This window comes from Periophthalmus magnuspinnatus, chromosome 19 (genome assembly GCF_009829125.3).
Source record: "Periophthalmus magnuspinnatus isolate fPerMag1 chromosome 19, fPerMag1.2.pri, whole genome shotgun sequence".
In the NCBI taxonomy this organism is placed as follows: Eukaryota; Metazoa; Chordata; class Actinopteri; order Gobiiformes; family Gobiidae; genus Periophthalmus; species Periophthalmus magnuspinnatus.
In genome coordinates this window covers 9,388,795-9,409,875 of record NC_047144.1, presented here as the reverse complement: position 1 = coordinate 9,409,875, position 21,081 = coordinate 9,388,795, and the positions used below count along the sequence as shown (strand labels likewise).

The 21,081-nt window shown below is 37.0% G+C and overlaps 1 protein-coding gene across 1 annotated transcript in view; it reads left to right on the top strand.

The window, feature by feature from the left end:
* LOC117387685 (potassium voltage-gated channel subfamily H member 4-like) overlaps positions 1-21,081 on the top strand; it is a 39,124-nt gene that overhangs the window by 1,099 nt on the left and 16,944 nt on the right. Inside the window, exons 2-4 of the mRNA XM_033985223.2 lie at positions 10,655-10,888; positions 14,037-14,168; positions 15,279-15,406. Coding sequence (XP_033841114.1) covers positions 10,655-10,888; positions 14,037-14,168; positions 15,279-15,406 — 494 coding nt within the window. The remainder of the gene's footprint in view (positions 1-10,654; positions 10,889-14,036; positions 14,169-15,278; positions 15,407-21,081) is intronic.

Genomic DNA, 21,081 nt, shown 5'->3' with positions numbered 1-21,081 from the left:
TGCCGTGACTTGTTGTAAACAAATACCTTTGGGACCCCTGTGTTTGTGCTCGATCTTCTCCCTCCCCTGATCTCATTTAAGAGTTTAGGAGCTGTCCGTTCAGCACTACCTCCTGTCTGCTACTGTCACTGTGAAACAAACAATCATGACATCGCTGTGTAATTGATGCATAGGCTCTATAATTATAGCTTTGGGACTTGGACATTTTAATGAGAAGTTAGGGGATCTCTTAGGAGCTTAGCGCACCATATTGAGAGACAGGGCGACTAAATTGGCTTGTTGTATGAATGGTGTTGTGGGTATAAGCCAGTCAGAGGACGAGTTAAAGATTGTGTTACTGGGTTGTGTCATTTTAGTTAGCCTGCCTTTAAGCAAGACACTAGAGTTCAACTTCAGCATCACTCCCCCTGGATATACTCCTCCTTGACCTCCCTCTATGGATACAACAGTCACCACAAGGTCTTTTCCATTTGCATTTAACATTATCCAAGGACATCTACAGAGTGTGGTCATTTGATGTACTCTAACATATAGTGCTTCCAGAAAAGTCATTTGGATTGTGAATATTAAAGCCATATAAAGGAAGATTTTCATTAAGGATTAAATTACCTCACATAATGAAAATCTGGAACTAATGATTCTGGAAAAAAAGCAGTTACGTGGGTCTTATCAAGCCTGTGCAATTGTACTCTGTTGTACAACTCTACTGCTCTTTTTAATTTTTATATATTTGTATCTTGTGTTGTTGTTGTTGTTGTCTGCATGCCCTTGGTACTCTGGCTCTTTTGTCAAGATATTTTTAGGTTAACAGTCAAAATTCTTAAGTGGAGGTACGTAATTATTCTGGTTGGTGGGGGATGTTGTTATTGACTTGAATGTTCAATAACTATCTTGCATTGATTTAATTACTTGTGTTTACTTGTGTTTTTATTGCTCAAAAACACCTTGAAAAACATGCATTCTGACTTTGATCACTCCGCAGACATGGCTTGTAAGTTGGTCTGATGGTGTCATGCGCTTGTCTCCATTTAGATAGAAAAGTTTATTTGTATTTTATTGAATATTTTAAGGAAAACAGCTCCTCAGCTCTGGGCCGTAGTAGCTCCATAGGGCAATATGAATGCCTGAAGTATTAAGCAACTAATTATCATATTTAGCTTTAGGCTTTTTCTATGTAGTCAGTTCATCAACTCCCTTATATTTAAAGTTTTCATTGTATCTAGGCAACATTTTATCTAGACACATGGCAGTTGTGGCAAATTAATATTAGGTTTAAAGCAAGGGATGTTTGATGTTGGCCTTGGTATAAAGGAATGATTTTCAGTCTTATTTTAGCAAACTGGACAGTATGTTCAAAACGACTTACATGTGTTTGGAGCTGACATCTACTTGTTTCTCAACTATTGTGAAAGCCTGAATACCAGAATCTGCATTGCTTTATCAAACTAGAGAATATTATCCATGCTTCATATGTTTTACACAATGACACTCCAACATTCAAAAGTGCAGGTCAGTTTTTGTCATTTCCAATGTACATTTATGTCCGCCATAAGGCTCCTGGAGGGGTGGCAGACTGCCCAAAGCTGAAAATAGCTTCGCTTCCGTTGCCGGGGCGACAAGGTCCCGCCACTTGACACGGATGATGCTCGAACACTTGGGTCTTTGAGGGAAAGATGGTCCACTAAAGACAGAGGACACTTGAACTTGCCTCCCAAATGGGGCCTTGAAAAACGCAGCTGGGCTCTTATTTTGGCGGGGCATGGCTTCAAACAAGTGGCATTGTGGGAAAGGTAGCTGCTGTTTTCGGACTGTTACCTAACTGGTGCAAAGGTATTCATGTTGGTGTCTTTTTTTTTCTAAATTTAGTTGCAGTTTTTTTCTTCTTTATTTTTAAGTCTCACTACGAGATACACTCAGAGTACATACTGGATAAGTATATTGCAATGGCTAAGATCTTCATTAAATACTTAATGTTCAAGAATCTATATTCCCTCACGTTGGTGCAATAACAACAACAATTAATCCACAATGAACAAATAGTTTATTAAGAATGATTCAGGCGTAGTAACTACCTAAGTAATTAAGGGGTAGAGGCTGGTTGAGTTAGGGCATTAATTAAGTAGTTACTATGCCTGAGGGTTAGGGTTAGGGTTACTTTTTGACTTTATGAATGAATAAAGGCATGCTTTATTAAGTAGTACTTGTTGAAGCCCTAGTTCAGTCCTTTCCAATGGTAAAACTAATAAAATGTAAACTCCTCGTTGAACCTTCTGCACAAAACTGTACACACTGAATAGACTGTTATACTCTGTTAAAAATGCCTGTCATACATTTTCATTTCTTGTTGTAGACAGTTGGTAAAAATGCTTTCACATCATAAAACATAAGCTGCCACTGTTGCTGGCTTAGCTCCCATCCAATGAAACAATGACTGGTTTTTCATAATATGCCACTTTAATATCCCCAAACCTGACAGCTTTTCATAAAACTTGGCGCATTTTCTATCAGAGAATCATTTATATTGCCATGACTATTCAATTACTCACATTACTCACAGCCTAAACAATCTTTCTGCTGTCTCTGTGCAAAGCCTCTCCACACAGGCAAATCCTTTTGTCAAGTGCAAATAGACAAGCATCCTGCCAAAGCAAATAACAAGGAATTTCCATTTTTAAAAGCATATAAAAACTATACGTGGGTTGTTTTTATTTAAACTTCAATAAAATGTACTTTTTTGTTCACCTCGATGCTACCCTATGTGTGAAAGGTGTCTACAAATATTAATTAGACCATGCTGGACCTTAGGCATGAAAAATGAACAGGATTTTTTCATTTAAAGTGGATTTCCTAGATTGACAGGAGTATATTTCATCAGTATATAAGAAAAATGTCACAGTAGGTTAAGTCAGTGACCTTTGGATCAGTACATTCTTGGCTCAAAGCAATGTCAGAGGTTTTGTCGCTCAGGGGAGTACGATATGTGTGCGGCAATGGGGAAAAAGGCGTCAGAGCCATGTGATTGTCCTATATGTTTAAATGTGCATTATTTGTTATATGATTTTGATCTGCAGTGACTGGACAACTGTTTTTTTTTATTTAAGGCTTGTCTTAAGAGGTCAAATGTCAGGGTCACTCAGTGTATACAGGAGATCACCTTAAGCAATTTAGTTGACATTTACTGCTACTTTTAGTACAACAACAACAACTGTCAGAAGTATTTTGAAAAGAAACTAGGCTATAGTGACTTTGTTACAAACATTGCAATGCTTCAAATGTCTTGGTTACTAATGAAAAATACAAATTTACATATTTGTACATTTTTTTCATTAATAGGCTATGAGTTAATAACCAAAATTCCAAACATCAAATCATACAGCAAAGATATTGTAAAGTGAGTTTCTTACACAATAACCACACTGACAGTGTTGAAAAACCTGATATGTCAGTACAATAGAAAGTAGTTGAGTTGGTGTTACATAAGGAGTCAGGGTGCTCATGTGCTAAACAGTTAAACACGTTAAAAGTGGAGAAAAAGACAGACACCACCAAAAAAGCCTAACCCTAACCCATAGTGTAAATGACTTTGACCTTGTTGAACCACAGGGCAGCAGTTAAAGATTCTCACTGTTAAATGTCATAACTGCCCAAGTTTGCATTGTGCTACTCCCAAACCTTTGAAACATGGAAAGGGAGGAGTGTCAAACAGGGCATCTGAGGCAAATTCTTTCCACCTATAGTCACCATAATAATTATTGTCACATCTCTTTAACAACTAATAAGCTTTGTTTACATTCTGTGTTTGTTTCATGTGAATTGGCCCAGTAATAGAAATAAAGCATTATGACATGAAACTTCTAAGTTCAATTCTAAATAATTCTAAATATTGCAAGGTAATAATAAATAATAAGGTCTATTATTTATTTCCATACAATTGCTGACCAGTGATTACAGACCATGGTATCATAGACTTCAGCTCCTCTTTGCTATGAAATTGCTTGAAGTTGATTCTTATCTAATTGCATAGGATCAATATGTCTAACGAACTTGATCTTTATTTGAAATTGATGTTTAGAGGAGGATTGTACATAGTATCCAGTTCTAGTATAATAAGTGCAGAAACAAAAGACTATAACTTTGATTGACATGTTGAAGAAGCTTAAGCAACGTTTCGTGTAGCTGTGCACTATAATGAGTCTTAAAAACACATCCTAATGAACAATGGTTGGGTAACTTGCTGCAATTTGCTGTGATGCATTTTGAGCATCTTTAGACTAGACACTGAAAGGCATAGACAGCTCCAATAGACTGTGTTTTATATAGAAAATATGAACAAAGATATTTGTCCATTTTAAAGACATTCACAATCTTATCATGGTGTCTCAAACTCAAAGGTTTAGTTCTAAATATGCATTCAAAGGAGGAAGTCAAGTTTTGTATATTTATTCTTTTAAAATGACATGTCAGAACTTATGATGTGATGATGACACTCAGATGAGAGGAAAGTTTTGCTGTATTTGCTGTATTTGTTACATGGTACTTTTCAATAACCTCTTCTCAAGAACAGTTTGACCACATAATATAATGGTAATAGGCTATAGAAGTCCCTCTTCTCATACCATAAACCATACAAAAGAACATACAAGCCACTAGCCTATTTATGGATTTCAGCTTCCTTTTAGGTTTGGATTGTTAATAGGAACAGTGATATTTTTATCTCTGTAAAACCCATTGATAGACATAGAATATTGAGTGTAAACAAAACAATCCTGATTTAAGATTTTATCTCAAGTTTACACCCTGTTATTGACCCATGCCCCCTTAATGTTATTCCTGAAAAACATATAATTACTTACAAAACCTAAAATGATGCATTTCTTAACACATCACATAACATACATGTTTGTTGCATGTATCAAGCATTGCATTCCCTCCTGGGCCCATATAGCTCTCACCCCTTCGTACCACCACCCCTTTAGGATGCCCTCCCCAGCGGCGCTCTCTCACAGTGACAGCAGCTCTCTCGTGGGACAGTGTAAACCAAAGGGCTGCTGCAGGCGGAGATAAGAGACAGGTTCATTCCCCTCTGTGCTCTATGCTGTTAAAGAGGAGAGAGGGGCTGAAGTCAGATTGGACCTCACCATTGTTATCTGTGTGATAAACAGCTCCCAGTGTCGCCAATGGAGCTGCTCCCCTGTTACAGATACATTCTGAACTGGATTTAGCATTGTGAAAATATATGTTTTAGTGCATGCAGTAAAATATGTCAAGAATTCGCTGATTTTTAGTATGAGTTTTGTTGAAGTTTTTACAGACTATAGTAATAATTTAAACTAAAAAGACATGTTTGTAAATAGACATTTATTAGATTAGTTACCACAAACAAAACAAACATACCTTAATAATGCACTATGTAACTTTCTTAGAGGGTTCGCTACCTGCTTGTCTCCATGGTGAGGTTATAGCTTTGCCTGGAATAACACATTAGAAAACATGCATTCTTACTGTGAGGAAAAGTCTCCACAAGACTGATTTGCACCTGGTGGCATCACCTGTCTGTCTGGAGATAGATAAATTTAATGCATATAAAATATTCCAAAAATGACATATTCAATACCACTTTTGCTCTAATCTGGCATATTCCTCCATAGCTGTTACAAATGTTTATTAATATGTACTGTCCCAATCAAATAAGTGCATAAGACAGTGTGGATGAGACATTAGGGACTTTCCAGTGTTGTTTGTGGTTTATATTCTCTACTGTAAATGTGCGTTGGTCGATCTCACTAAAATCTATATCAGCCTCAGCTGGGTTACAGCTCCACTTCTGTCTGAGCGGTTGTAGGTGTGAGTGGGAGCCAGGCCTTGTGAAGCACTTTGCACAGTTCTCCATAAAAAGAGCCTCCACAGTTGTATTTAGCTTTTTAAAGACTTGGGTCAAACCAGACAAACCAAGCTCTACTGTAATACTGTTTTACAAAGTAGTTTGGTTTAGGCTTAAATGGGGGCAGCAGCAGCCCTGAACAGCAAGTTAAACCAAGGATATGAACAATGAAGACTGTAAGGTGAAGAGGTAGCTGTATAATCAGGCCGTATTTTCTTTGCTGGCATGCCTTTGCGCTCCTTTGGGGATTAAAGGATCCAAATATTTTAATTTGGTGTATACAGTATGTGCTGCTGTTTTTGTGTGTTCCTCCAGTCCCTCGCACCATTTCAAAAGTTCCCCAGTAACTAATGGACAGAAGTTATACTGCTGTTGGTACTGTCATTCAACTATTTCCCAAAATCCATTATTATTTGTAGCCCATATTATTTTGGCAGAACACAGCCACTTGAGTTAATGCAATTACGATAGCATTAACACAATATTATCAACTTCATAAACTTCCTTTCAGAAACTAGATATGAATAAGATGCACATTTATATATAGACTATATTCAGCCATGAGATGTTTGTGTTTGATATAGCCTATGCTATACTGTTTATATTTAATATTGATTAACTAGAAAACAATTAAAATGCAGTAAGCATATAGAAAATCAATTATTAGAATGCTGTCCTATATAAGTCCACTTATCTGTCCACATCAACCTGTGGCAATCAGTGATTACAAGCTGCTAAGTGGTAATTAACTTTGAGTGTCGTTTGGGCTAATCTGAGTCATCTGTCTTCCCCTTCCTCACATGCTGAAAAACTAGCTTGTGACACTTCTTCACACTGTCTGTGGCTAACATTAGCATGTAGCATCATCATGTCAGATTACAGTTGTAGCGAGTCAGCGCAGATGTGTAATTAAGGCAGCCGGGAGCAGCTAGTCGAAGCAATATTCTCCAGAGGATTACTTCCTAAGAATTAAAGCATTGTCGCAATCTCCCTAGACACTCAACGCTCAAAGAAAGTGTTTATCAAGTGCACTCTGACTGTTTACATCGATGGGATAAAAACGTTCCCTAAGTGGTGAAAGAGCCAATAAGTGACTCTTGAATTAACTTTTTGAAAACCTGAATCATGCTTTTGTTATTTAAGTGCCCCAATTTGCACTCGACAACGCAGCATAAAAGTTCCCCATTGTGGCCAGTTACTCGAAGTGCATCCTGGTGATTTATGACTGCAGCCGCCCTTGACCCATTTACAAGACCGATTTAGGGATGCTGACTGCTGAACTATTCTTGGGTAAATATTACATAAACCAGAGAGGCTTGCTGGCTCACGCGGTTGTGAGGTTAGGAATTTATAGATTGCAAAGAACAGGGTTTTTGCTAAAGGCGAGGTCGATGTCAGAGCAGACTTCAGCTTTTCAGTCAAATGCAGATACAAAGGTCTGTACTGTATTGACATTTGTGAAATACACTTTTATAACTTCCTACGGCATCAGTTTTTTCCCTTGCAAATCAGTTCATCTACAGTATATTTGATTTGCTTCATATCTTTTCTATACACATTTTTTCTTGTCAAAAAAATTAAATTATGCCCCAGTACAGATATACTGCAGCTCTTAAGGTGAAAAGGAGATCACTATGTGCTATCTGCATCTAATAGTACAGTATTTTTGTGTGCTGTTAGCATGCCAGTTGTTGTTAGTTTGCTTTGCTCTTTAAAGATATACCAAATTCATTAGCTCCACCTGTTCAAGATTTACCACTATTGTATCAAATCTTATATTGCACTCAGTTTGAAGACACAGGTACCTCAAGGTGTCAGTTGTAGCATTTAGTTGTCAATCACATCAACAAAAAGGGAAGAGGAAGGAACCATACTTCATCCCAAGCATGAGAATAGAAAAGAAAAATGACTTTTAGTGTGGCCTTTTGAAAGTGCACACCATTTGAGACTTGTACATCTGAAAACTAGGAGTCACAAAGATCTATTTTTATATTTCTATCCCTCGGTAGTACATTTCATAACTTCCTAAGCTAGAGGTATCACCATGTAAGTCAGCGCAGTCGATATACAAGCCTAAAATCCCCATGGCTGCTGATGGATCTGCCTAATACTTTTCCCTATAATTCCAGCCCTGACAGTTTGGTTTTGCTGCATAGAGCCTGGAAAGCTTGTCACCGCTTGGAAAAGACATCCCCTATGGACTGCTTTCTGTTGAGTGTGGCCAATTAAAGTGCTAGATTGTAGAGCGAGCAGCTGCTTAATACTGCTCCTCCTTAGGTTAGCTCGCTATGGGATCAGTCAAATTCAGACATCCTCCATCTTCCTCTCTGTTCGTTGATGTTTTAACTTAAGCGGCAGGAGATGACATTTGTTGTAGCATTGAGATTGATGGCAGGCTAAAACATGACTGCAATAGCTCAGTGGGTAGAAACATTTGAGAGCACTTTGGGCATTGCATACTGTGGTTGTGTCCTTGGGCAAGATTCTTCACTCAACAACTTTAATGAGATTTTAATCATCATGTAATTTGATTAGCTTGTTTTATTTTGAGTGATTATGTTTTTGTAATCATGCATTGTCTTGTATTTTGGGGTATGAAGGTTCCAAAAATGTCTGTTTTCACCTACTCCTTATCCTCGCCCACAGCCTTAAATTGTACTTACTTGAGATTCATTGAAAAGAACAAGAAGTAAATGAACCAGTTCATTATGTTGTTTTAGATCAGTTTATAATGAAGACACTTTGAAATAATGATTTACATATGTGGATGGTTACAAAATTTTAGGGGAAAAAAACCATAATATGTCAATTTTTAAGGTCTCCAATACCCTACATCTGCATTTTAGCTATGTTTTTGCTTGATTTGACACTAATCAGAAAATACTGCATCTATCTACATTACATGACAGCTCATACATCTACTAGACCATTCAAATTCAGCAGAGACATATCCACTTTGTGCGTCTAACAGAGCTATGGCCTAATAGGGGCCTCCAAAACCATGGGGAGGAACATTACGCTGTAGCTATCACCAAGATTAATATGGTCATAGCAGGAACAATAGACTGTGTGAATACGGTTGTCTGTAGTTATTGGTATAAGATCCCCAGAGAAAGATGATTTCATGCAGTCATAACTGCACAAAACCAGCAGGGAACTGTCCATGGTGCTGAAAACAAGTACAGAAAACAATAGAAAGGTAGTGCTTTATTCTTGTGTAGTAAATCTCTATTCATATCAAACCAAAACATGCAATAAACCACCATTTTATTAAACGCTTGTTGATGTTTGACAGGTCGTAGAGGTACATTGCATTTCTTTCTCCCTTTATCCAAGAATTATTAATATGCAAAATATTGTATAGGTGAATGAAAATGTTGTCCCAGATTTTCAGAGGTTTTTTCATTTTTGTTTTTTTGTTTTTGTTTTTTTGTTTTACTCACTTACGTATTTATGTAAGCAGCACATTCAAAGAAGAAAATCTCTTAATAATGAAGCATCGACAACAACCACTGACTCTTGCCTTTGACTATGTGCCTGCTGAGAATGGTTCCGCTGAGATGAAAACATTGATAAGCTATTTCATGTTTGATTGTGGCGCCTAACCCAGGCCTCCCTGAAGTGCTTAATTGGGTTGAAAAGGTCATATAGCATAGGTTTCCCATAATTTTCATATCCATCATGCACTTGGTAGGTGAATGCATTCAGTTTCCCTCAGCGTTCCCTATAAAGTACTGCACAGAAATTATTAACAGTTTAAAAAAAAAAAAAAAAGTGTATGTGATGTATCTTTGTACAATAAACTAACTTGTAAAATCATAAGACAAAATGTTCTTTCTGTCAGTCGTAAATTTATAGCAGTCAGACCAAGATATTCTAGTGTAGAGTATTAGGTATGGGTGGTATTTTGGTTCTTTGCTAGTTTAGCTCCATTAAACTGAATAATTATATTTCACCCTAGTCAAAAACAGCAAAACATAATGTTATTAAGTAGCTATGTTGTGAAGTTAGTGCAGTCTTTAGTCTCTTGCAGGTTCACTTAGTACTATTATGTTTGCCTAATGTTGTGAGGCGATTAATCACTAACCTTTGGGCTCTTTGTCTGCACCAGTCAGCTCTTTCCTCTGTGGCCCATAGCTTCAGTAACCCTGACCACTCACGTACACCACCAACTGCCACTAAAGCGTCATAGAGTCAAGCCTGAAATCACATGATAACCGCCAGGGGAAATTAATTGAGCCCCAAACTGCAGTCAACAAAGTGTGTTTCATCTTTATGAAAGCTTTAGCATGGCTTCATAGAGCTAAACAAACTTTGATTTGAATGTGAAAAGTAAATAGGTCAAAAACTGATGTGGGAATGTTTTCAATATAAAGTAAGTATGTGATATTTATCAATCACCTTAATACCTCTACTGACTAAGGATATTAAAGAGACACTATGCAAGTTTGTAGGACCCAAAACCTTTTCCACAATCATAGCAATCTCCATGGAGACAAGCAGATGACTCCACCAAGCCAAGTATTTTTTGGCAATAAACCACCTGCTCTGGAATTGAATAAATGAAAGATAGATAGGTTTAATACCAAACTGTGGAACAATTCAGTCAAAGCAATAACATTTTCATGGCACAAACATAGCAGACCTTATAGTTAGTTACCTGTCGGTATAATAATGTTCTGTTTAGCATAAAAGTGATTTATACTAAGTTTGATTAAATGTAGTTACTAAACCCCTCATTTTCTAACTTGACCTTTCCCCTCTGACCTTTAGACAGTAACTTCCTGTTGGGGAATGCCCAAGGTCATCGCGGTTACCCCATCGTCTACTGCTCAGATGGTTTCTGTGAGCTGACCGGCTTCACTCGTACTGAGGTGATGCAGAAGAACTGCAGCTGCCGATTCCTGTATGGGACAGACACAAGCGAACATGTGGCCCAGCAAATGGAGAAGGCTCTGGAGGGGCGCGAGGAGTACCAGGGAGAGGTGCACTTCTACAAAAAGAATGGTGAGAGAGTATAGTTCTGAATGGAGAAGTTGTTATACCACTAAACCATTTATTTATCTATCTATTTATTGATTTAATTATTTGTACCCTGTAGTTTATTATTAATGCTGCTACTGTTATATTACTGGTAGTGTATTTCATTTGTCAGATTCTTTTTTGTACTACTGTGTGAATGAAATGTTGTAAACAGACAAACAGCTAAATTGCAAGTTTCAAGGTTGATTTATTCATACTAACAGATAACATTTGTTTGGCAGTGAGTCAGTCCATTCATTCATATATTAACATCTATTAATATCACAATCAATAAACTAACTCTACCTCTAATATTCAGAAAACAGGTGGTTCAAAAATGTTTACTCTCTCTTGTCTCTTGACACTATCTCACCCGGCCCATTAAGCATGATAATAATGCATCCCTAGCCTTTGATCCATTGGTGCTACCTTGGCTGAGAGTCGTAAAAAAATCATGTTTTGTCTTTTAGTAGTACAGGTCTTCTGCAGAAAAAGTACTGATATATTTGACGAACAGAGAACAAAGTTAATTTGATTTGATTACATATTCAAGGTGCTGGGGCAATAACCCTTCCTGTCATCTCTTGTTAAAATGATGAAACACATATTATAGAAGACAAATGTGTTTTCTGTCTGTTCTGTTTAGGATTTAGTTTGTGGATTGACACTTAGATGTAACATTATTTTGGCAGAAAGGTCTATTTTTAGATTATGTATGCCTGAGATTTAGTGGTGCAATAGATCCCAAGTGTCTTGCAATGTTACATCACACAAGTTCATACATATTAAATAACAAGGAAAGCCATATACTTAAAATGTATTGTTTGTGTGTATTTAGAATTATTTTATATGTTCTCCAGAATTATAGTTAAATAAGTTGCTCAGGGAAAACAGATTGATACTTGATGCTGATTTTGATACCTCAACTATAAAAATACATATCCAATATTAGATTGATCATTTCAACACAAACTAATAATTGTACTTTTAAATTATGTAAAAGTACGATGTAAAAGTACCATGTAGTCTACTAGTTCTGATTTAAAGACCATTCTAAAAAGCTATTTTTTTTATTTTTATTCAAATCAGTTTTGATTTTAGTGTTAATATTAATTAGCATCTGGGTATCAATTCTTTTGACAACCTCAGTTCAACCTTACTATACAATTTATAAACAAACCATCATGAAGACATAAAACCTTGGATGTGCCTAAAGTAGTCCTAACCTAATTCAGTGTAACATTTAAATCCTCTAAATTAGGCTGGCGTTGGCATGTGATGTCACTTGTGCAAAAGCAGCACTATTAAGCCTCTCTGATTGGCACAAAGGCTTATGTCCCCGCAGCACAAACCTGTAGCATCAAAGAATATAAAGCTTTCATCCCCAAAGCTGTAGTGCTGCATTTGAAGACATTTTACTCAACACTTTATTGAAGCACAAGCAATGAAATAATGGCCACGGCGGATGCATGTTGTATCAGAGGTTGGAGACATATAATACTGTCGCAGTTGTTGTTTTGGAGATATACACAATCAGAATATTGAGTATAATTTCTATGAGAAAAAATGTCCCGAGTAACAAGGGTATATAGTGATATGTCTGCATTTTTGTGGCTAATTTGATGGTCCATTCACTTTTTGTGTGCTACTTGAACCTCAACCAAGACATTTACATGCTTACTTTATCACATCCTGGTGCATTGTTAAAGATACATTATGTAACTTATTTGTTGGAGGCCTCCTGACCAGTTTGTCTCCATCACACTGCTTTGCCTGGAATGGTCCAACGCAATCCCTGTCTATCTTGCATTTTTAATTTCATGTATTTACTATTTATTTAAGAAAACCTTGAAAAACATGCATTCTTACGATGAGAGCGGTCACCTATCCACAGAAGTGACCTACAATTTGACCTGGTGTCACCTCTTGTCTCCATGGAGTTAGATAAGTTTAATGACATACTGTGGAACATTTGAAAAAAGTCCCTATTGTTAAATCTGCTATTGCAAACCATTAGCCCTTGTTTTATATAAACAATTTACACAACTTTTCCATTGGTGCTGTGGAATGCTTTCTCTGTGTCTCTTTCCTTGTCAAGCAGTAGCAGCCACAGTGACTAACACACAACCCACTGGGGGCAGTATGGCAGAATTGAAACATCTGTTTGGAGCTGCTGCAGACTTGCTAATGAGCGGACTGGGTTATGGCAGGGTCTTGTATCTCCTGCCTCACTCGTAACAACCTCATCCCCTGTGCTGTGGTTGCTCTGTTCTACTGAATGTGATCCATTTCTAATTCAAGCTGTATTTTTAGAAAGGCTGGACCAGACTAGAGCTGTCATGACATTGGAAATCAGAGGCAGTGTCACACAAACACAAGTCATTAGGAGAAACTGTTACAGATGAGCAATAAAAAGAGAGCGCTGCATTTTATTCTCTCTCTGACTGTTATGAGTCTGGGAATCTCAGCTTAACAGTGATGGAAAGTAACTTATAAAAAAGTACTTTGTTACTTCACTTTCGGGTATTTTCACTTTACTCATTCACTTTACACCTGCTTTTGTTAGCCTGGGCTTGTCAGATCTCAGAAGCTAAGCAAGACTAGGCTCAGTTAGTACTTGGATGGGAGACCACTGGGGATGCCAGGTGTCATTTTTACCCTAATTGATTCTGAAATAAACTGAAGAAAATTCATTTTTGAGGAATTTGTCATTGTCATCTAGAATAAAGACACTATGTACACACAGATCCACAATCTTTTCTGTTTATTTGGTTTAGACCTGGTTTAAACATTTCATATTTTTTGGATGTTGTGGGTGAATTGAGTCACTGAAATATGCACTCACCAAACAGTGAACACTGCACTTTTGTCTTTTTATTTTGTGTACACCTGATATTAGTGATTCCTAACATGCTGCAGTGTTTTAAATGGTGAAATAAGCACATACATGTTAATTATAATTTCATAGCTGAATAGTGGGGTCTTATTAAAGGATACAGGAGTGGTATGTAACAAGGAGAGCAGGGACAACTTTAACACCCAAATAATGTTGAAAGTGAAGCATTGACAGCGGTAGGTTTTTAGAACAATTGATTGCTACTCTATATAAAGATTTATGATTTCTGTCTTTTAGGAGCAGCTTTTTGGTGTTTGCTGGACATTGTTCCCATCAAGAACGAAAAAGGTGAAATGGTCCTCTTTCTATTCTCCTTCAAGGACATTACAGACACTCATGGCAAAAGCAACCACAACAGCAAGAGTGAAGGTACGCTACTGTTGCTACTGTTTATAAAAGTGTTCTTATTTGCTTACTATGGAAAATGATTTATGAGCAGGTGATCTTCTGGCCTCCAGCTTTCAGTTTTGCCATGCACTCATACTCATCACTGTCACCCTGTACCCTGCAGATTTGTCTGGCTCTGCGTTTGCTCACTGAACCCAAACAATGTTTTTCCAATAGGGAGTTGGAGAGTCTTCAAGTGGAACGCATAGACACCGCCCCAAATACAAAATGCTTCAGCCAGGAAACAACTAGGAGGGGATTGTTAAATAGTCAATACTTTAATGTATGGTTGATGTACCAGGAGAAAAATGACAAAATTATGGCCAATGATATAAATGGTAGAAGTACTTTGGTAACATTTAATTGAGGAAATGGGGTTAGGAGTTAGAGTATTAATTAAATAGTTACTAAGCCTGACTAACTCTTTGTTCTTTATGAATAAAGTCTTTGTTTATGCTTTATTAAGAATAATTAAAGTGTACTTATTAATTAAAACTGTTACCAGTACTTATATTTATTAGATATTTATCAGATGTTCTCAAATAGTTAGTCTGTTAGCTGATAATTTTTAGATTATAGATTATATGACATTTTCAAGGTTGATTTGTAGGCTAGTAGAAATCAGCTTTTTAGTGTGAGATGTTCCTGGTTTAAAAATAAAAACAAAGACCAAATGAGGCCAAATCACCACAAAGGGCCTGGAAAGCAAATCAGAAAAAAACAACATAATTTCACATAAATATGGGCACATCATCTTTGCCACCCTAAAAACTAATTACCGTGTTTCATTTTGTGTTAGCACGCGTCTTGACTTTACCCAGCTAAAATCAAATTCATAATAATAATGCTGTTAATGAAATTACACTTTAAAAAACAATTAAAACCCACAAGGCATATGCAGGCAATACAAGATGAAGGGCAACTCAAAAGCAACTCATTAGAAACACAACAACACTTTACTTTCTGAACTTGACTCCCACTTTATTTATACATTACCTTATAAAACCCTGCCCTCAAATGCCCTTTTCCTCTCACATATTTTCATATTTCTTCAGACTTCTTCCCCTGTAATACATCTCACCTGTTTGACAGTTTCGGACGACAAACGGCGAAGAAGAAAGAGCAGCTCCCACTTTAGCGAAGCCAGGAAGCGTGGGCGGACCATGTTGTACCAGCTGACCAGCCAATTCTCCAGCAAAGGCGATGTCAACTTGAGTGGCGTAAGTATCATTAACGCTCTTCCTGATTGGCTATGGTGCTTAAAAAAATAAACCCATTCCCAGGCAGGCAGTGCCCTCGTTTTTTACATTGAATTATGAATGACTTTAAGGTGCATTTTAGGGATGTAAGAAACTTGACCTAAATCGCAAGAGTGGAGCTTGTCTGTGTCAGCAGAAAAGGCCATCAAATATAGGGTACATTTTGTGAATGTGTAAAATTTCTCACTGTGAAACCAATTAAGTTATACTGATCACACTTTTTTGCACTACACTTGCTATATTGTACCTACCTCATTAAGTTCAATGTTAAACACTATTTAACAATAACGTGCATAACATTATAGTTACAGTTCATAACTCACAACTCTCTAAGTTATGAGTTATATTTTATTACAGTTTGTTACAAAGTGCATTACATAGTACTATGCAGAAAGCATGAAGTGCAGCAGAAAAGCATTTAATCTGCCTATGGTTGTTTGTTGGGTTTGGTGCCAGTTTTATTCCCATACTCCTTAGTTAGACCTCCCAGCATAGTCCTTTTTTAATTATTACCTGAACCACTACTAGAGACACACAGTGTATTAACTTCTATATTTATATTTTACACATCATATTGCAACTTTTTTCTGCTCTGTGCACTTTTAGAGAGTTTTCCTCCTTTTTTCTGTTGTTTGCTGTTTTGGAGTTGACAAATGGCCAAGGTCGTCTCCATGTTGCATTGTGTTTGCTGTGAGGCAGAGGTGCATTGTGTTAGTGGTTGGTGGCATCATCATTAACACTTGTGTGGACATGTCATAACCACAGCAGCAGGGTCGCCCTGAATGTGGCTTATACTCTCCCTGCCACGTTGCCTTATGTTACCTTTTAACTGAGGTGGCTTTTCTCCCCACAGTTATACATCTATATAAAGCAGACAGTGTGGTTACACTTTATAATGAGTAAACCTTATTTAGCCTTATGAATAAATATTTTGTTCATAATGAACAAATCATTTATTATTAGTATATTAAGAATATCCAAGCTTAACTACTTAATTAAGGTGTTGGAGTGTTAATTAAGTAGTTACTAAGGCTGATTAATAAACAATTTCTCATGCTTTATTGGCTAATTAACTGCAGTTTTTTTGTGTTAACGATAATGCAGTTTTTATTTGTGCATTCCTTTTAGAATTGTTTTGCTATAATAGCATGCAATGCATATCTCTCTGTTCAACAGACAGATCCCATAGCTAGTCATTGTTGCTGTATTATTTTTAGAGTAACAGTATGAATATTAAAGCTGTGCAGTCCTAATAGCTGCTGTTTTGCTCTGAGGTATAAAGGAGAATGTTGAGTTTTGAGTTTATAGCACATCTTTCAGGATAATTCGTCCTTCCCGCTGAGGTTGATGTGTCCTTTACTGTGGCATTTTACACATCGTACTGAAAGCAAAATATGTTTTGGAGATAATTTGTGTATGCGAGACACTGCTGTTTCTAATTCAAGGACTTATTATATGACATCAATACACTTAAAATTCATTCAGTTCATCATTTGGTTTTCCTGCATAGATTACCTACACTTGGATGTTCACTTACACAAATGCTTAGAGCCTTATACGCAAATTGGATTGTTCCTTATACAATATTGAATTTGTGACCTGGCTCAAGCAGAGGCAACCACACAAAACATACTCTTTTTTTAACTACTAAAATAGCCTGTTCCATTTATCACTGAAATTGCAGTAGAAGTGCAGAGTGCACTGAATTGTCACATCCTCTAATTGCATGCTGAGGATAAACAATATAAGTATATAAAGTGCAAGCCACACATTTTAATTAGGTAGGTGTAGGTAGCGTTTTTTTAATCAGTGAATAAAGAGGCAAATTTTGAATCACTTTTCCATTTCTGCTATTCCACTGACTCTAAAGTTTCCTGTGTCTTGCTGTGGCCATGTAATTATCTATTGTTTGCATTGCATTAATTCACCATAATTACTTAACATCAAAGGCTGTATGTATTAGCTACTGGAGTGAACTCAGAACTCCACACTTAGGCCTATAAGCCTTTTACATAAACTTCCTCAACGGCTCTTTTTAGACCCATGTTTCGGCAGCTTCATTTGAATAATATCTCCTTTAATCCACAATGTAACCTCATATGGCCCTTTTTAATTCTCTTCAGCAAAGATTCAAACTTTTTATACCAAGAATTAAGGAAAAATACCATCTTTAATATGCTGGATAACTGGATAATAATAGGATAATAAAGTATGCCTATATACACAGACATATGTAGAATGCGTACTATACTTACTTATGGACTTATGGGGGTGCATTCACACTTGTACACCAAATTAAAATTGTGACTGAACTGGGACAAAGCAGGAAACTACACCTGGATTGGACTAATCCAGAACTAAACCAAGTGTAGAACAGGGCCAAACCAGGCTACATCAGGATTCAGATTCAGATTGGGCTCAAATCACGAACAATTAGGACAATATACTGAGAAAAGAAAAGAAAACAAACATGAAGATTAACTTTAATTTACTTATTTATTTTCTTATTTACTTATATGCAGGATGTAGTCAACACAGAGGTTTTAATTCAAAAACATTACATTTTTTTTCTTACATTCATAGTTCTCAGATCTGCTGTCTTGTTTTGCCTGTCTCCTTGTGAGTGTAGCCTAGCGGTGCTTTGCTAAAAATGTGTCCCTCTTTTCCTCCACTGACTAGCGCTCTATTTGTAGACCCATCAGCCAGCCATTCAAGGAAATAAAAGAAATGAGTTATACAGTACCTCTGCTTGGGAACATAAAACTTTTAATGGGCATACGGGCATAAAGGGAAAATTGCAAATAGTAGCAGAAGTGACAAGCGCTGAATTTCTGAATAGAAATGCGACTCTAGGGACTTTTCTGTATTTTGTGAAGTGTAGAAACGGCATATATTTTTGATGATCTTCCATAAATATTTTTCTTACTGAATACATTTGGACCTCTCTATAAACTGTGACTGATTTGCGCTTTATGCCTGTTGGAACAGTTTGGAGATGGCGGCATTGGATTGGTTACAGCGGATGATGCATTCAGGGGCTGACAGTTTGAGCTGCTACTTTAAGACACAGAGAGTGAGCTACAGTCAGCATGCCAGATGTCAAGAAGCTTTGTTTACCTTTCTCTCTCCACATTTCCAAAAGATCTGTACAAAAAAAGGCATTTAAAGGGGTACTATGTAGCTTTTCTAGTGGAGGTTACGCCACCTGCTTGTCTCCATGGATGTTGTTTTGTCCAGAATGTTTCACAGTATAACATTAATGTTAATCTTATCCATCTTCATGGAGATGAGCAGATGGTGGCACTGGTCTAAGTTACAGGTCATATCTGTGGTGAGGTTATCCTACTCACAGTAAGAATGCATGTCTTTCCAGCTATTTTTTAGCATTATATACACACATAATTCACTATATCCAAGACAACGTTTAATTGTCTAGTCTAATACTAACAGTCTAATACTGTGGAACATTTCAGGCAAAGTAGTAACATTTCCATGGAGACAAGCAGCTGGGGTGGTGAGCCTCCCACCAGAAAAGTTAGATAGTTCATCTTTTAATATGGAATGCTGTCTTCATTAAAAAAGGAGAGTACATATTGTATTGCATTTTGTAGTATTATCATCAGTAGCAGTTTTGTAGATATTATATTACTGATTTTGTTTTCATTTGTTAATTGCTATGGCAACAGTGCTTCATCAGTTTTATCACTGATAGCTACGGACATGATGTGGTTGAAGGAAGAGAACTGTTAAATTGATTTTCATGGATTTAATCTTTCTGTATATATGCACTATTTTGGGGATTTTTGATCATTCAAAAGACAGAATATTGTATATTCAACTATTCAACATTTAATTGCTATGGCAGCGACACAATCACTCAGAAACCCATGGACAAGATGGGCTGCAGTTCAGAGAATCCAACTTGAAGTCATGTCTAGTCCAGTGTTTTGTACTTCTAGCATGGCTTCCTTTTTGCCTTGACTGTATACAGCTTTGGCCTCTTTAAAAATATCACTAGTGAATCTTATTGTGCTCAAAAATAAGCCAGTGTCAGTAAAAGTTGAAAATTAGATATTGATTTATGTGCGCTAACACAGAAACACCTACACCGCATTTTTCTACATCTGCCCTCGGTGTTTAGCTCCTCTGTGGGCTCCTTTGACTCACTGTTGGAGATTGGGTCAGAGGTCTTCCTTTGTCTGTCCCATCAAGGCCAAGCTTTCATCAAGGCCAAGCTTTCATCAAGACCGCCTCTAAGCATCCTGGGAGATGTAGTCCGCTGTGGACCAGAGTTAATGAAGTACCCACAGAGCAGATGTAACATTGTGACATCATGTGGTCCACTGTGTCGACCCCAACACTGGGCTTTGGTCATCTAATCATTTGGATTTACAAAAGGGCATAAGGTTGGGCGATCTTGGTGATGTGAGGGAAATGAAACAGCATTTTTCCTTTGCTGACAAAGCCCTGACTGCCCATCATTCATCTGTGTGAACATGGTGCCTTTAATAGAACAAGCAATTTCCTATTTGACATAGTATTCTCTTATTGATTGTTCAGCAAAAAAATGTATATGACATTGATATAAAAAATGAACTCGAAACAGGAGAAAAAAATGCTATGTAGGCCAGTAGTGGGACAGGCTGGCATTGACTGGTTTAGTCCCTGGCTTAGATAAACACACATTCACTCCTACATTTAGTTCATGGTTATTTTAGTTTTGTTGAACTACTGTATATCATATACCAGCCTCTGTGATCATATTCTATGGTGCAATTATCTACAGGCTTCTTTATTAGAAAAACTATTAAGACCCCTGACCAGCCATAAATTACCCATCCATTATCTTTATGCAAGTTATTATAAACTAACAAAGAATACATTTGGGCACTGTTTCTATTCACTGGAGCATGTTGTGGCCTTGTGTAAGGTTGTGTAAGTTTGGGCTCTTTTAATTTTACTGTTTGGCCTGATTGCTTTGGCAACAAGGATTTTTCATTTTTAGGCATCATTACCAGCAGCTTGTCATGCAGTTCATCTGTGTGTGAAGTGTCACATTGGTCTTGGATGGATTACCGCTCATTTATCTCGACTTTCTGCAATGCTCTCGCCACTGTCAAAGATAATGGCTTCCCCTCCTGTCTCCAAAATATGGTTAAGGCTATTATGTGCCAAGTGCATGACCCTATTCTGGAAAGCTGAAGACTCATTATGAACCAAATGGGCTTGTGACGCATCAACAATAGTGGCTTCAATGATTGGACTTTGGCACTAAAGCCTAAATGAATATTGAGGGTATTTTTCAAGAATAACTTTTACACCAGGCAATTTGAAACTTGAATATTTAGGATGGCAAAGCACTGGGATGCCTTAATTAAGTATGTCACTTTTTTTTCTTTTCTTTTTTTTTAGTAAAGTTTTGACTGTTTTTTTTTGATAAATGATGTTGTTAGTAGTTGGTAGTTAGTAGTCAAATCAAGTCAAATGCAGTCTTATAAAACAAAACATCCCAAAACACAATAAAGTAGTAGTTAGTAGCCCTCTTTTTTGTATTTTTTATATTTGTTTTATCAGTTAGCATCACAACTCATCTCATATTCCACCCCAACAACATCAAGGAAGACAATGCTACATCT